Source organism: Daktulosphaira vitifoliae, unplaced genomic scaffold, assembly GCF_025091365.1.
Source record: "Daktulosphaira vitifoliae isolate Bord-2020 unplaced genomic scaffold, ASM2509136v1 Scaffold_3, whole genome shotgun sequence".
Taxonomy (NCBI): Eukaryota; Metazoa; Arthropoda; class Insecta; order Hemiptera; family Phylloxeridae; genus Daktulosphaira; species Daktulosphaira vitifoliae.
The window spans coordinates 34,524,585-34,542,732 of NW_026099574.1; the positions used below are offsets into that span (position 1 = coordinate 34,524,585).

Genomic DNA, 18,148 nt, shown 5'->3' on the forward strand with positions numbered 1-18,148 from the left:
AAATCTCGCTACATTTGGATACGTTTTTAACTATATCGATTACTTTAATGTATCGGAATAATATAAAACCTCATTTGATCTATATCATAAATTAATATGTGATGTCTTTTTAGATATTGCGAATTTTTATTCATCTTGGATTAATCTTAAATAAAAATCAACTACAATTAATTATTTTTAAACATATGTGCATAATTTTTAATATATAAAACTAAAATTAGTGAGAATAGTGATCTCGATATAGCATTTCATCAACAACAATATATAAAATAATAATAATAATATACTTTATAATTAAATATTCATTTAATAATTTATATGATTATGTAAATGAATTCTGAAAAAAAAGTTTGAATAGTTTTTTAAATTAAATACACTAAATTCATAAATTACTGATTCGTATAAAAATTATATATAATGAAAAAATTTTAGTACTTAGTTTAAGTAAATAAATTATACGGTGATATTAGTATGTGACTTATGGAGAACTTTTTAGTGTCATAAATGAATAAATCACAGTTAGTCAGTTATTTTATACGTTTATTTTGAATAGAGTTTCTATTACTTATTGTATATTTTGGACATGTGGGTATTATCTACCACATTCCTTTTATAATTTTAATATATCAACAAGTGGTTTTAAACACTACTGATTACTGTTATTACTTAATAAATATAAGCATCTTATTTTTGCGAATAAAATACTATCATAACCCTCTTATTTAATATCTTTTACTGCCGTATCACTTAATAAAAAATTATATAAAAATTTGTCTTTTAACATCATTTTTTATTTTTTTACCATTCAATTGCGTATAACTTCAATATACATTATCATATCAGCTCAATAATTTAAAAGTTAAAGAAAAGAAGGAAAACTAAATTATAATTAACAATCTGTGTAAATAATTTGTTATTTAGTAAGAAGCATACAAACATCATAAACTCCCATTTATTTGTTAATATGTCTTATTTTAAAAGTTCTATATGCGTCAAAGAGTTGAAATAATTCTAAATTATTTCATAAGATGAAAACTTAAAAAATTTACAAACATTCATCGTACATTTATTTTTTAAAAGTAATTAATCTATCATTTTGATTATTATTTTTCTACTTTGTGCTTTATCTTGAAATCATTCTACATTTGTATTGGGTTGCAAATAATAAAATGAGAGTATTTTTTTTTTTTATTAAGGGATTTGGCGCCACGCAGACAATGAGTAGCACTGTCACCGATCACATTGATCCCCTTGAACCATTGTAATAATAAAAATAACCGAAAAAGTGGTAAATAGCATTTGGCTTTTGTAAATATTCAAAAGATTAAATGTTCGGTTTACACGCGCATATGCAGATATCTTGATACTTGTGGGGATATTTGATATAACCAGGATTACAATCCACTGGGGATACGTTTGAAAAAGTGGAAAGATTGGAATCATAATACTTCTTGGCGTACAAAATTAAAGTTTGCTTTTTTTTATTCTACATTAACTCCAACAAAAGACACCATCGCACAGAGATTAAATTCAAATATCATTTTTTATGCATCAAAACAGATGATCATTTTTGATTTTTATTAAAATTATTAAAAAAAAAAAAACTCATTATACAATAATATATATCCAATCTCGAATAAAAAATATGTTAAATCAGATAAGATATTGAAGTTGTTTATATAACCATGGGGTGTACAAATATTCATTTTCATTGCCTATCCAGACGCGAAGTCAATTTCAGTATAAATTTGGCAGGTTTATAGGACATATACAATTATAACACGAAAACAAGTAAATAATTTGATTTATAATTCTGACTTGACTAAATTTCATTTTCCAGAGATACATCTATATCGTTGACAGCTGAAGTGACATCGAAATACCATTTTGCGGCACATATGGGACAACTAATCAACGGTATAGACAACTCGGGATGTCATAATTTCTATCCGAGTTGTCCATATCCTGGTCTTCAAGTGATGCAAATGATGAAAAAAGTGAAAATATTATAATTAACATCAAAAGAAAACACGTCTAGTCTTTATTATAATAATAATTAATATTGTAATACAGCGTTGTTATCGAGCACGGTCCGCTCGAATCGAGTGTCAAATTATTTTTGGAAGTTACCTTTTTATTTTTTTTTAACGTAGCTTAAAAAGCTGGATTTGAAACAACTATATTTTGAATATTGTATAAATTAAAATAATAGAATGATACATTAGTGTATTCACTTGTCATTTTTATAATACATATAAATAACTTTTAGTTACCACGTTTATTATTTACATAATGAATGATCACTGTACATATGAAATATAGAAACGATTTGTAAGTTAAAAAGCATTAATAATTGTAAATTAATAAGTTAATTTTTATACAATTTTATTATGTGAACAAAAACAAAATGAAAAATATACAATGAGCAGTGCAATAATAACTAAAGTTACATAACTTATATTCACAATGTTTTAGCTATTATTAATAACAACACACATAATAAGTTAAATTTTAGGAAAAGGTCAGATGACTTCCATTACAGACGTACAGTGTTACTACTGGGAAAAACTAACTTTTGCTTTCTGCTGTACGGTATTCGGTTTCCCACCGATAAGTCTTCAGGAAATTTCATTTTATTTAAATAAGTCTGGTCTTTGTCGTCAAACTTGACTGTTTCGCCAGCGTAGTAGACTCCTTTGTAGTTACCGTACTGATCCAAATCTGCTCGTAAGCCACCCGTACCAGTTCGATCTGGCGGGAAGACCATTTTATTTGGTGCTATGTTCTTACCTCGCCTATGATTAGACGGAAACTTGAAATTCGTTAAGTCATTGTAGGAAGCGGCTGCTACATGATTATAATTGCCATCGTAGTAATTTCCACCGTAATAGTTATGGTGATCTAACGGAAAAACAGTTGGCTTTTGCGGAGTTGTTTGTAAAGGTAAGTCATAAGCCGATGGTATGTCATAATATTGACTCGGACTTCCAGAAAGTATTCGTGGTATTTCTTTGTCCGCTCGTCCCTTGTACCCACCATATTGAGGCGCATATTGTGGAAGTTGTTGATTGAAAAACCGGAAAAATCCACCATTGTGGTTGTTCAAGTAGTTAATCAGTTGATCAGGATCCCTAGGACAAGTCGGGTAAGCGGTAATACATGACCTTGGATCGTCTCGTGAGTTGTAGCCCAAAAGTGCAGCTCTACCAAACATCAGTAAGGGTGAATCGTCAACAAAATTTAACACAGTGAGCAAACTGAAACAGAGAAGTCAAATTTTTTTATAGAGATTATGTAAATCAATACAGATAAAAAATATGAATAGTTAAATATAAGTATAAATATAGTTATACATTTTTAAGACAATACATAAATGGCTCACACAATTAATATACTAATAGAACAATGGTTGGGACTATCAAATTCGCAAAATACATCTCTGTTGTACATAAATAACTAACCAAACATTATATTCATAGCATACATTGTGAAATTATGAATCCAAGTTACTCAATTGGAAATCCGACATCCATTTCATAATATTTTCTTCGGCGGTTCGACACCAAGATTACCTCGTAGATAATTATTTTGTAAGAAATACCTGATTTTAGATAAAATTATTTGAATTAAAAAATTTTTTTTTTTAATAATATGAACAATTAATGAGTGGGGTATGAATTCATAATTTGAATATTATACGATAAAAGTCAAAGTGATAGAAAGTTAAATGCCTTGCCTTGAAGTAAATGCAAATTTGTAATTTCTTCACTCTTAAGAACCCACATTCAGCCTACGTAAGATTCAGACATGTGTTCCGTTGTACACATAATCAAACAACTTCGAGTTTCAAACGTCACAGGTCATCGACAACAACGAAGATAGGGAAAACGATCATTATAGTTACTTTGGTGCTTATAAACAATGCGTAACACATTTTTGTCACGCATAATCGTCGTGACAGATGTCGGTTGTATGGAAATATTAACTAATGCACATTTTACCCTAATAATAAGTTACAATGCGGACATAATATGATGGGTTGAAGGTTATTTCTGTGGTAATTGATCTTCTAACTATTTTTTAGTGTTCTAATTTTTAGCTGAGCTATTAAATGTTCACACAAAAATAAACACATTACGCGAGAACATGTTTTTCACTACGACTCTGTGCACAAGTAGGCCTATTTACTTCACAAATTACTTACCAATAAAACTAAAATTTAACCATACAAATATTTTGAAGAGCATGTAAAAAATGATTTATCAAATATTTTTCTTAGTAAGCTAAAAATTATACCAATGTGTATTTACATATGCATGAGCTGTACTTAGAGCAGAAACTTTAAGTCTTAAAGATTTTTGTGCGGAGTGATCAGTGAAAAGTATTCCCTAGAGAAATCGTTTGCGAGCACGTCATTAATCTGTCAGCAAAAATGTTTATTTCATCGTGTGGTGGTTCTTTTTCTTTGCCGTAAGTAGTAGTAAATCATACGACAATAAATACTTGTAGGGTTGAATACAGGGGCAAAACAAGTTAATTTCGATTTAAACCCTGAAAATGTTTACGCACCGTGACCCTCGCACAGTACTTATAACAGCGTAAAAAGCACGTCTCCTCGTGTCAAAGACACTTTTTCATTCCTTATCTAAGAATACCGGCCGTTCCGTCAATAGTCTGCTGATTTATTGTCTTATTGTAAAAAAGGTTAATGCTCATGATATATTATTGCATTATTAGTTGATTGAAATACGACCTAGTCATCAACATCAACTTATGTACTTTAACATTAAAATGAACAGAAATATAACCGAAAATTAAAAAAACCTACCACGAAAATTAGTTCCTGAAATTACTAAAAGTTGATAAAATAACTTTAATTTTTCTAATTGAACTTAAAAATAAAGGATTTTTTATTGTGTAATTAAAATTCATATATTTTACTATAAATTTAAATATGAGTATACATTTTAATTTTTGGATAGAATTTATTGTGTTTTTCTATTTGAATTTTTTTGTACATTTATTACTTATGTAATTGATGATAAAATTAATTATACACAGAGTAATTCTTTTAATGTTAGTCACTCGATTTCTTCGATAGTAATAGTAATTATGTTAAAAAAAAAAATTAAATTTTTTTTATATATATTTATTTATTTATCAGTTATTAATTACTTTTTAGTCCATCCCTTATCTTATAAGGATTTAAACTTTATTTTTGAAATATCAACATACATATTTAACTAACATATTAAATAGAAAATGATCTAATATATAAATCAGAAAATGGCTAGTCATTACAACTTTTGAATCAGAATTTCGAAAATTATAAACATTTTTAGGCAGAAAGATGAGTGCGATAGAGAAATTTGTTAATGATAAATATTGTCATAACCGTAATTCATCTTAAGCCTATATTTTAAAATGGTAAGAACTTCTAAAATAATGAGTCAAGTTGTTATTGATTAGTTATTTTCTCTGCTGATAGGATCATTTTCTATTTAATAAACTAGTTAAATATGTACGTTGACATTTAAAAATTATAGTTGATACCCTTATAAGGTATAAAAGCTAGATTAAAAAAGTATTAAACAATTGATAAACCGAAAAATAAATTTAATTTAAAAAAACAAATAGTTTTCTTAAAATTATTATTATTGAAAAACTAATCGAATGGCTAACGTTAAAAGAATCTCTATATGCTATACTTAGATGATTATGAAAAAGTTGTATACATTAAATTAGTTTAAAAATTAATTTTTTATTTTAATAGCTTTTTAGAAACTTACGTGATCAAAGCATCTTTAGTTAGAAATGGAATAGTTGACTGTTGCTGCTGTTGATAAGTTGGTCTGTAGTAATTAGATGTTCTTGTTCCCGACGAGACTTCGCAGAGCAGTCTAGGTACACATCTTAAATCATCGTGTTGTGAAATAGAGCTCAAAGCTTGCATAATTGAATTAGTTTGTGGCCTGTACAAATACGGTGGTTGACCATACTGTTGTGCAGGAAACGGAGGCCGGCCTAATGGTGGGAAAGGTCCTCCAATTTGTGGACCATTAGTGGGTGGATAAGGCCCACCGTTTTGAGGAAAATTGGGTGGTGGAAAGGGCCTACCATTTTGCGGAAAATCTGGTGGAGGATAAGGCCTACCATTTTGTGAAAACTCGGGTGGAGGATAAGGTCTATAATTTTGTGGAAAGTCAGGGGGGGGGTAATATTGATTTCCGTTTTGATGATCAGGTCTGTTTGGTCTAAATGGTCGTTGTTTTGATGAAATCGAATTATCTGCTATGTCATTATAAGGTGAATTTTGTGCATATTTAGCATCAGTCATCAAAACCGACCCAATCATTTGCATCAAAGATCTGAAAAAAGATAATTGCAAAATAAAAATACACTTTATAATAATTAAAAGTATTAAACTCGATTAAAAAGTCAAAAAAATGAAACCTAAACGTCAAATTGCACCTAATCAGTCTTCAAAACGATTTGTTATAATTTAATGTTTATCGTGAGTTAATATAAAAAGACTTAATAAAGTTAAAGANTTATCATGAGTTAATATAAAAAGACTTTATAAAGTTCAAGTATAATGTTAAATTAAAGTAATATGCATTGTATAAGCTTACCCGACAAAATCATCCACACTGTGTTTTAGCGTATTGTTACTCGAATCATCAGCAATAGCTCCTGCGCTTAACGTCAAAGCACAACACAAAAATAATAACATGTTTGTTTACTTGCTAGTGAATTGTACTACGAACTGATTCTAAATGAATGGATAAACCTGCAACGATCTGGTCAATGTAATTTCTTTCTTCTGCCTCCTACGCTTTGTTTTTTGCGAAAATATTACACGCCTTCGTCCGGAGATCGCCCACTCAATCGAAACGGTTTTGGAGGATTTTTTTTTGCATCTGAACTTTCACAATGACATCATTGTTGGCCGATAGACATATTGATATATTTGGTCTGATCCAATTCGAATAAAACAAACGCAACCGACGTGAACTTCTACTGCGTCACTGTTTCAAATTGATCCATTTAGTTTTTCTATGTATTTTGTAAACAATTGGCTTCAAAGTATTGTTTGAAAAATATTTACGTGTCACTAAAAAAAATTTAAAACTAATTTGAATTATTTAAAAATAAAACAATAAATGTTACTCATGTCAGCTGGAGCATGTTCAATTGCCATATATAACACATATGGAACTTATGCAGTACATTTTTGTTGTTGTAATTATGTGAGCCAATAAGCTCAACATTAAATTACCAATACAATCTATAAAAACAAAGACAGTTAAACTCTTACTTTACGATTATATAAATTTCATATAGAAAGTTACATCATTTCTACAGTACGTTGATTTTAGATTATTAGACTAGACAGTTATAAACACTTACATTGATACATTTTATCTCGGACTATATGGTTTTTGAATAATTACGATCAAAGATATGCAATTTAATGACCTGCATTTAACCATAAACTCAAGCGTTACACAGCAACAAAATACGTTTATAAATCAGTGAACGACGTTAAAAAATATTACGAACATTTCTGTACATTTTGAATAATATAGAATTTTAACAAAATTAAATATTAAAGAAACATACACCAAAAATAGGAGCAATTAGAATAAAATATTTGGATGGGCTATATTTTTATTTGCCAAATCTAAAACATATTTGTAAGTTTATAAAAATAAATCGAACTTTTAGTGAAATTGGAAGGATTTATTATTATAAAGATCTGATACTTCTCTAATAACGCTCGTAATCACATAAGAACCATTTGAGTTGCTTCAAAGAAATAAAGTTTATTTACTTTAAAGAACCAAATTATAATAATGTATGTATATATTTAATAATTAACAAAAAAATCTTGGGGCGACTGAAATGTAGTATCTTCAGACCCTTATATCTTTGTAATTCATAATATTAATCGATATATTAGTTAAAAAAAAGTCATTTATTAAATAATTTAATATTACTACGTTCAAATGACTTAATATTCTGAATTATAAAAACATTAAAGTAAACTTTTTAACTATTCCATGATTATAGTACATAGTACATTATTATAGTACATAACATTAGGTTTACTTTAATATATGTTTGAATCTCGGAGTATTTACGAAACATTTTCAAAACTTTAGTTGAAAAAGACAAATTTTTGTGCAGAAGTTGCTATTTTTAATCTTCCCTGTCGGCAGGTAAAAGGTCAGATTTTCAAAAAATGTATATCAAATGAAAGAAAAATATCTAAGGTTTCAATATAAAAAAAATTATTTTAAATTGTTCATTTTCAAAAAGTTATGGCAATTTTGAGAAAAAAAATCGTAATTTCTTGGGGGACTTTCACCAATTATGGGGAACGAGGGCAAAATTTTCAATTTTTGAGGGTAATATCTTCAACTAAATGCGATTTGTGATCTTTTGACGTATCGTTGAGAAAAGTCGGTCGAGTAAGAGCTGAGAAAGAGTAGTGACAGACAAAAAAAAAATTTTTTAAAAATAAATAAACACATCATGGTAAAATTAGTACCTTCTCAGTTCACATCGAAGCTAAAAAAAATAATGCTGTAGGTAGATAAATAGATAGAGAATATTCGAAATGTATGATTTATTATTACACGTCACTTATTAGTAAATATAATTGTTCTAATGACGAAACATCTTTTTAACAGTAACGCCAATTAAGCTACATAAAATCAATTTTTATATTAAATTAAAATTAAAATTTCTGTTTAATATTTAATCACATACTTATTTATGCAATTAGAAAATGAAATAATCATAATATTTTAATGCTCTGAAGCGAAATATATTAATTAAGCACATTGCCTAAATGATTATAAAATATCTAAAATTCTCAAAGTAACATTAAATGTTACAAAAATTTAGATTATATTACATTACAATTAAGACATTTAAGAGCTTAATACAAAAACAAGATAGTTCTATTGTTTTTTCAAAATTAAATTTTGAGTTCTTTTAATAAAATATGGATTATGAATGTACCAACCCAAAAAAGTAATAGTTATTATAAGTAATATGAATAATAAATCGTTTTTTTAATATTCGTTTATATTATAATAAATTGAATATCTTCTGATAAAAGTAATGTTAATAATAAAATCAAAAAAAAAAAAATTGTTTATCAAATTTTTAAAATAATTTTAAAAAATTTCAATTTCAATATAATGAGTAATGTAATTATAACTAATATGATTACCCAACCAGTCAATAGTATTAAATCACATAGATTTTTGTTTTTGTTTCCTACAAAAATTTTATTAGACATCTTGGCCGCATAAAATAAATTGTATATTAAATACTGTCATAGACATATCATCACACCAAAATACAGAAAAAGCTCAAAGGCACTCTACTGTACCATATAAGTGCATTAGTCACTGAACATTAAGCAACATTAAGTTCGAACAATAACTTAACATCGACTGTGCTCTTACTTTAATTTTCTATATAACAAAAATTGTAACCCGACCTAAATTTTCCTGTAATTAAAATTTATTTGTGCAAGGTTGAGGAAAACCTACGTGATAAATCGTACGGAACAAAAGATGCACTACACCATTGAATACTTTTTTGCAAATCATTCAGCATTGACCTTGGCCTTAATTTTAAAATGATTTTATTTGCCACTCAAAAGCCCCTTTGATTACAGAGGTACGGCTTACGCATAGACAAACCGAATGACGGAACTTTCGCCACAGAGGAAGTAAGTTTCTTCATTGCGGAAATCCCAAAGACACGTTAGGTGATTACGGTCGTTGATTGCGATGGGAAACACAACTCCCACTTCCGGCGCCACCACACTACCCGGTTTTTCAAGGTTCCACGCGATTGCATAATATAACTTATCCACACCGCGAGGTACTTTCGTTTTTAGCCAAAAAGCCGACGGCCCGCCAATCGTCCACTTTCACCTTCTGTAATTGTCGTCAGTGCTCCGTGAATCTCCGACATGAAACAGCTCGTGCCGTCTACTGCCATTGCCGGCCTATTGGTCGCCCAAACGTTACTTTTGATAGCTACTGTGGATACTCCGTGGAAAACTACTGGAGCAGTAGCTCAAGACAGCCCATTCGAATTGCCCGTGCAGCTTATTGGGTTTCCGGTCATCATCATGGCCGTGAAAATGTCAAATTTTGTCAAAAAACTCTACTACACTTTAAGTCCTAGTAAGTATTTATTGCACAGTTATAAGATGAAATTTTACCGCATAATAGATTTTTTAAACTTCGGGCGACATATTAAATGTCAAGTTTCTTCGAATACGTAACCTTTTCAAGTTTACTTGTGTAAAGAAATTATTTATAAAAATATTTACCAAACATCAATAGTTCTGTAAACAATTGTTTTTTTTTTTTTTTTTTAAGGCTAAGCACTTGCATATTTTTGCTAATAATATATATATAATTTTTTACAGCTATAAATCAATTTTAAAGTTTTTTTCATTTCTATTTTTAATTTTACAAAAATGTTCACTATTATGAATTAAATTTTTAAATAAAATTCATTATTTTAAAATCTCAGATTTATGTGATATTATATATATATACAGTAAATATTCGAATATCGTCTAGAAAAAATAATTTGTCTCTCGAACTGACATCGTCTTCAGACCTTTGAGTACGTTTTAGTCACTCGTTTAACACATTTTTCTAATGGTGTTAACCTCACTTAGAAGTCTTTAAGACTGTAAATAGTTTGCAAAGAGGTAGTTTGCGAAGCAAATTACTTTTTTTAGACTATGTCCGAATATTTACTTGACTCACTATGAAACCAAACATTGACAATATTTTGTAGACTTTTATGCTAATTATTTATTTGTTTAACGCAAAAGTTAATTTCTATAATATTGATTTTTGATAGATATCTTACAATTTATCTTCTTGGACAAATCTTATGCATGAATAGTAAAATTAATAATGAAATTATTTACATATCCAAGTATATTATTAATTACAATCAATATATTTTAAATAATATTAGCTGTTTAAGTATAATTTTCTTGACACGACTATGCAAAATTCTTGTCCATGTCATGTTAGATTGTTTTTATCCGCGATTACGTGCACACTAGAAATACTTAATGTTACGTTGAAACTAGTACCAATTTATTCATTACACAATACCTATGTAATCCAACCGAGTCGATAGTAAAAAACACATCTAAGTATACTATTAAAATACAGACTGTCTAATTGACAAAGTATCTATACCCTGTATGTTATACTCATAAATTTTTATTATGTATTCGTTAAAAAAAAATGTTTACAGATAAAATATACTTCGAGTTCTTATTACGTCGTTTATGTTTTATAATAATTTAATTTCTTCAGAGTACAAATTGATTATCTACTCAATTTTTGTTATACTCGCCAATTACTGAAGGCTATTGGATACATTCAATAACCTTCTGGCATAATTGAATGTATTGTTTATGACTGTATTGAGTATAATTTGTCGGTCACATGGTTAAATTTCCTAACTAATTTTGTAACCCTTTTACTGTAAAATATTAAGAAATAAAATCATTCCTACTATTTTGAGTATGAAACTCGAAAAGCAAAAATAATTCCACCAACACGTAAACTATTTACCATAGTATGGCAAAAGTGGTCGTGAAATTACATTTTAATTGCAAAATAAGCAATTTAAAGTGATTCACAGCTATTAACACTCATTTAAAATGTTGAATAAATGTGAAAGGACGATTCAATGGGAAACTATAGCAGTTCAACGAATTTTCNGAAAGGACGATTCAATGGGAATCTATAGCAGTTCAACGAATTTTTTGTAGGTACTTTTTGTTCACGATATTTAGTAGACAAGTATTCAACAGTGTCTAATTATTATTATCTAATAAAGAGGACACTGTGCTAATGGAGTAAATGCATTACGTTAGAACAACGACGGCAACAGCACGTGACCAATGGCCGACGTTACGCAAACAGCGTTAAATCCAAGTTCTAAATCCATTTGTATGTTTCTAAGACTAAAGTGTGTGTTAATATAACAATTCGATTGCGTAAAACAGTGAACTTTACTTAAGTTGTTATAGACAATTATTAATATTACAATAGTAAAATAAGTATGGTTCATTAAATGTTGTTTCTTTTTGTGTGCTCAGGCACTTATAGATCAAAAACCAAACGAGAGGTATCAAGTGAATATGTAATGGACCACAGGTTCGACATACTTAAAGCACAAGATATGATTCTCAAAGAAATGGGACCAGACGCTTGCGTTTATGAAAAAGTATGCAAAGCATATGCCGAAAAGACTGCATTGAACAAAAGTAATAATAAAGAAGATAAAATGGACTGGGACAAAATAATTAGGTATATCAACAAAATAATCTTGTCGAGTATTATTAAAGTGTTTTTTTTATTTTAATTCATAACAATAATAATGTCCATTACAGTGGTTACATGGAGGCAGCAGAACCAAAAAAGAAGTACTACATGCTCAGTGTGTTTTTGGGTGATGTCATAGGATCGCCCGAGTTCTGTTCGAGAATCGTGAGAAAAATCAAACGTTGTGAACAGAAACGTTATTTTTAAATATGTTATTTAATTTATTTAATAATTTTATACCACGAAGCTATTCCCCTTGATATGAAACATCATATGCGCCATTTTAAAATGTATATAATCAAAATAATTTTAACTTGTACATAATAAAATAAGACAATATAAGTGATAGAAAATAAAATTGATTTGAAAACATATCAAATTAATAAAACAACTTTGCAAGCGTGTTATTAAATTAACTGAAAATTGTATGAATAATTTTTTACTCAGTACTTTTCTTAAAACCATTTAGAAAATGTAAATCGATAGATTTATATATTATTTATAAAATAATCGCAAAAGGTTTTTTTGATGTATCATAATCATTTTTTAATAGATAGTATATGTAATGATACTAAATACTACTTTTAATGATGTTAAAAGTTTACTTTTTGGTATCTGAAAGTACAAACATATTCAAGATTCCACATAAAGCAAACAGCACTCAAATGCAGGTAATAGTTTTAAAAATATTTGTAACATTAAAATAACTGGGCGTTAATGGCTAAAAACTTGTATTAAATAAACTTAAAATTTTTAAAATGCTAATAACTTTCAAAGTATTGGTACAAAAGTTTTAATCAGTCATTTTCTATTTTATAAACTAGTTATCATTTATATATAAAGTTCATACCCTCATACGATAAATGGGATGGACCTAAAAATTATTTTTTAACAAATAATGAAATACATATGTAACTAACAAAATCAAAAAAAAAAAATCTGTCAAAAGGGTTATTTTAAGAGAAATTGAATGGTTAGCATTAAAAGAATCACACTGTGTATTTATATTATTATTACTTGTTATTATGTTCTTAGACTTGACTTTTAGTGTGTTTATTCAATTTCTATATTGACCAAAATATATTATGAAAATAGCGAAATATGCGTGTAATTAGTATGAAATAATTTGACTAATGATCAAAGCCTATAAGCAATAAAAAAGAATATTGTTAACAATGTCTACAGTGCTTATGATAATAAAAAATTAATACCTTCTCAGCTTCGCACCAATGCTAATACTATTAAATATTGTGTTAAAAAAACTTAACTCAAGAATGTTTGTTTTTCATCAAATTAAGACTTAACCTTCAATATTTCATAATGTTAAAAGAAGATANACACTGTGTATTTATATTATTATTACTTCTTATTATGTTCTTAGACTTGACGTTTAGTGTGTTTATTCAATTTCTATATTGACCAAAATATATTATGAAAATAGCGAAATATGCGTGTAATTAGTATGAAATAATTTGACTAATGATCAAAGCCTTATAAGCAATAAAAAAGAATATTGTTAACAATGTCTACAGTGCTTATAATAATAAAAAATTAATACCTTCTCAGCTTCGCACCAATGCTAATACTATTAAATATTGTGTTAAAAAAACTTAACTCAAGAATGTTTGTTTTTCATCAAATTAAGACTTAACCTTCAATATTTCATAATGTTAAAAGAAGATAATAAATTTTTATTTAAAAATCTTTATTGGAGAGAGTGTAATTTATGATTTATAACTATTTATGTTAACAATATAAAAAGTTGTAAAAAAAAAAGTGACCGAATTGTGATTATAGTGTTAGTATCTCTAATATCACACGTGCAGGTAAAATAACAAAAATAGTTCTACGGCTAAAGCGATAAGATATTAAATTATGTGATGTTTCTTTAAAAAAAAAATTTCAAGTAATGATCTTACTATTCATGTACAGTGTAATAAAATAAATATATAACATGGCGATAATACTGTTAACGATTTAACACCTCGCTGGAACAAACCAATCTAATCTAAGCCGCCAGTTTTATTTTTCAACCTTTAGGTTATAAAATCGATAGAAAATTGTTTATGAAGAAGACGCTTTTCTAACATAATTAATATGTTTCCAGAAACGAGTGGAAACATTTTTCCAGTACTTTACCAAGCAAATCTTATTACAGAGAGACACTTGGATGTCGCGGTAAAGATAATGGTGGTATAAAACAATACACGGAAAGTTTACTCGAATGATTAATCGCAGTGTTCTGCATAGGTAAACTCAGAAAGTGTAATCGCAATGGGGAATAGTATGCAAGTGGGAAAGACAAAATTGGATAAAAGGGGAAGGTGCAAAATTAATTAAGTCTTCGTCTGTCTAAAAATTGCGTATCCATTTCCCCCTCTGCGCTACTGTGGCGCAGTCACATAGTCTTGAGATAAGATAATTTTCCCTATCTCTCTCTCTCTCCCGTGCTCTCTCTCCTCGACTTACTCAGTCCCTCCGTGGACCACGCGCCGACGATGATTAATGCGTTTACTCGTTTGACAATGCCCACGGTAACCTCTTGACAGTTCATTTCGGTTAACGAACAACGTGTGGCGATGTGCTCAAGGTTTACAGATCTTGGTTAATAGCAATTAGCTTTTGCGCGCGACAACCCCCAAAGGGTCGGGTCGTCAATTTAGTTAATGCACTATTTTCGAAATTCAAACATACGACCGAGCAGGCATACATATTAGTGTTTCTAGAGGCTGAACGTAAATGTCATCACAAACTGCCTGTTAGAAAATTATGTATATTTGAAAATTAGTACTCATTTCATTAACCGACTGCCATGTAAGTAAAAGCTAACGGGAATTTATTCATATGAACATGGAACATGCCAATATTTGAATGTTTAATTTCAACAAAAATGAAGGAAAAAATGTATTTCTAACAATTATTCGAGTGTTTATTTTTCATTGTTTATTAAATTAAACAACAGCTAGTTTATATTTAATTATTATTTCAAACAGTTAATCCAACGTAGTTTATTTTATTAAAATAAGAAAAAAAAAATTAATAACTGTTTCATAAATGTTTATTAGTACGCCGATTACGTCCATATACCACAAATGATTAACAAACAGCGTATGAAATTGATAGCATGTCCAGACGTTATTTTTCACATTTGGATAGAGTTGCTCTGCATATATTATTCATAATTACTTAATAATATTTTTTAAACAGTACAATAAACTGCATAAGCGCACTTTTTCCTCGTTCGTTTGTTGTTTAATAAATTTAAAACTCATTTGGACTACTTAATAATCATTTAATTATCATTCTGTTTTGAAAACATTAAAAACGGTCCGTTATCTGTACATTTTTAGGATCAACACGATGTCTGATTACAGTGTAGATTACCCATATAATTTTAATTGCAATGCAGTGTTGTGTAAACGGAATCATTTACATTTTTATAATGGCCGTCACATAATGGCTTCACAACTTTACATGTGATAAAATATTATATTTTTTATGTACAACGAAAATAATCACTTTTTAAATATCAATAGTATTTGGTCCACTGGTGTGATTGTCGGGAGGTCTATTTTTTAACGTCAAGAGAATAATCTTTTTAATTATTTTTTGTGACCTGCATCGTTCAACCGAAATGAACTTTGTTATCTATACAAAGATATTGTAAATCATCGGTTAAAAAAATAATAAAAAATACTATAATTACCAATAATCGACCGATAATTCACGTTGGAAATATCTACTTTAAAATATTAAGTGCACGTACAAAATTTGTTGCTGCAAACTAACTACCAACCTAATGAATTTATTACATGTCAACTATATCAACTAGAAATACGAGCCCGACAAATTTTATACTATCAAATCAAAATATAAATGTTTAATTAAACTTATCTAGTGTAATCGACAGTTTTTTGGAAAATTAAAATAACTGCCGTGCAGTATTTTTATTTTATCTGAGTGTTAGTTTTATCAATTTAAAATCTTAGCTATTATTTTGAAAACCATCAAAAAACTTCCGTCGCGTACGACCGAATCATAACGTTCATTTTTCACGATAGCACTTACAATAGCCAAGTGTTTACCATTAAATAGTTAATAAAGGTTATTCTATAATATGAATATATCGTCATCTGATACGCAGGCACATCATTACGGTAGAACAACCGATGATCCTTGAACGAGACGGCTATTGTCATTGACAGGGTCTGTTCTGGCGTACTCGTCGTTTGTGGCGTGTGCAAAAAACTTCCACCCAGTAACACAATAATAAGCTTGAAAAAAAAAAACGAAAATCAGCCGACGAATATTCATTATTTATCGACGACGACGGATAAGATAATACTTGGGCGACACGGCGGTCTCGTGGGGGTGAAGGGCCTACAAATAACAAGAGCTACTACGGGCAACAATGCATCGCGAAATTCGTTTGTTGAAATTTATTTTTAAAGCCATTACCGTAGCTGTCATAGGGATGCGCCTCCGATGATTTACGACACGTTGCCGAAAAAACCAAATTCATTTACTATTTCTGCTTCATTTGTACACGTCGGTTGTACTCAAACGGAAGCATACATGTCTCTTGCATATTGATAATATAACTGTCTTGCAACGAAAATTCTCCAGTGAGAAACACCCAAATCCGCGTAAACGGATTTATAGAGACTTAAACGACCTAATGAGAATCACAGCATGATTAGCTTTTCGGTTTTAAAGTAAATCGCTTTTGCTTTGAGATCAAGAACCCATTGAGAATTTGAAACCCACCAACGAGTTGCGATCACACCGACTACACATAAGAAAATTATTTAATCTTTTAAAACTCTATGTGCTACAAATTCAATTCAATTATTAATTTATATTTCCGAAAATCCAACGCTTTCTTTGATAGTGTTACGTCGTGGCGTCAAAATAACCCTTTGACGCTCCAAAGGTATGAAGGATTATAAAATTTAATAGAATTTCCAAGAAACCTACCCTTTACTTACGGTATTACAGAATTTTATATTCTTAATTAAGAATTTCTACCGACGAGTTGAACACTTTCATTATTTAGCTTTTAAATATCAACACGAACGTTATAATCTTTTAATCAACTGTTCACTTCCCCTTTGTTTATGGTTGTAATCCTTTTGAATTACTAACAACAGGAGCTCTAACATTAAAAATGCACAACACTATAAACAAGCGTAAACCTATATCCTCTTGTTTTAATTTATTCTTGAATTTTAACTTAAAAGTCGATTTAGATTTCTTAAATAAAATAATTGGTTTTTAATTTCATACATATTTAAATACTTTTTGTTGTCCTCGGAAACTTTACGCGTTGTTTATCAGAAAAGTTTCTTGTCGCGGAAAAACATGAAAATGAAATTATCTAAGTAACTCCACTTTATTTTTTTTTTCAACACATAAATGTTTAAAAAGTAACCAAGAACATGAATTTATTTGATACTAGGTGCGATTGGATAACGAAGGAAAACATAAAATAGTTCTCCGATTCATCAAATGCTTAATTAAAAGTGTTATACTCAATGCGTACAAGTTTATGAATGTGTAAATTTTATATGAAATCTTACTCGTTCGCAAGTTCAAGGCTACCGTGTTAATAATCACTTTAGAATTATATACAAGTAACTGTATCTTAAAACTATTCCTATCTGTATTTAAATTACTGTTTTGCATTCAATACCGACAGTTTATGGGAATAGATTCCACGCTAAATACGAATTTGGTTTAAAGATTTATGGCTA

General features: G+C 28.9%; 3 protein-coding genes and 1 long non-coding RNA gene across 5 annotated transcripts in view; 3 read left to right on the plus strand and 1 right to left on the minus strand.

The window, feature by feature from the left end:
• The window catches only part of LOC126900389 (uncharacterized), a 5,157-nt gene extending 2,885 nt beyond the window's left edge, over positions 1-2,272 (plus strand). Inside the window, exon 3 of the mRNA XM_050676067.1 lies at positions 1,841-2,272. Coding sequence (XP_050532024.1) covers positions 1,841-2,012 — 172 coding nt within the window. The 3' untranslated portion in view covers positions 2,013-2,272. The remainder of the gene's footprint in view (positions 1-1,840) is intronic.
• On the plus strand, positions 413-1,604 carry LOC126900391 (uncharacterized). The gene is made up of 2 exons (XR_007702846.1): positions 413-1,079; positions 1,197-1,604. It is a non-coding gene; the product is annotated as an uncharacterized LOC126900391 (long non-coding RNA).
• A 78-nt stretch (positions 2,273-2,350) lies between the features above and the next one.
• LOC126900387 (uncharacterized) lies at positions 2,351-7,263 on the minus strand. Of its 2 annotated transcripts, XM_050676065.1 has the most exons (4): positions 7,171-7,263; positions 6,633-7,114; positions 5,790-6,368; positions 2,351-3,257 (listed from the first exon to the last, which is right to left on the minus strand). In XM_050676065.1, exons 2-4 carry the CDS (start codon positions 6,731-6,733, stop codon positions 2,537-2,539), a joined length of 1,401 nt encoding a protein of 466 aa, XP_050532022.1. In that variant the 5' UTR covers positions 6,734-7,114; positions 7,171-7,263; the 3' UTR covers positions 2,351-2,536. The 2 variants fall into 2 exon arrangements, with proteins under 2 accessions (XP_050532022.1, XP_050532021.1); XM_050676064.1 differs by having other exon boundaries at positions 6,633-7,231.
• A 2,662-nt stretch (positions 7,264-9,925) lies between these two features.
• Positions 9,926-12,787, plus strand: LOC126900388 (uncharacterized). The gene is made up of 3 exons (XM_050676066.1): positions 9,926-10,214; positions 12,170-12,380; positions 12,464-12,787. Exons 1-3 carry the CDS (start codon positions 9,998-10,000, stop codon positions 12,600-12,602), a joined length of 567 nt encoding a protein of 188 aa, XP_050532023.1. The 5' UTR covers positions 9,926-9,997; the 3' UTR covers positions 12,603-12,787.
• Positions 12,788-18,148: the final 5,361 nt, after the last annotated feature.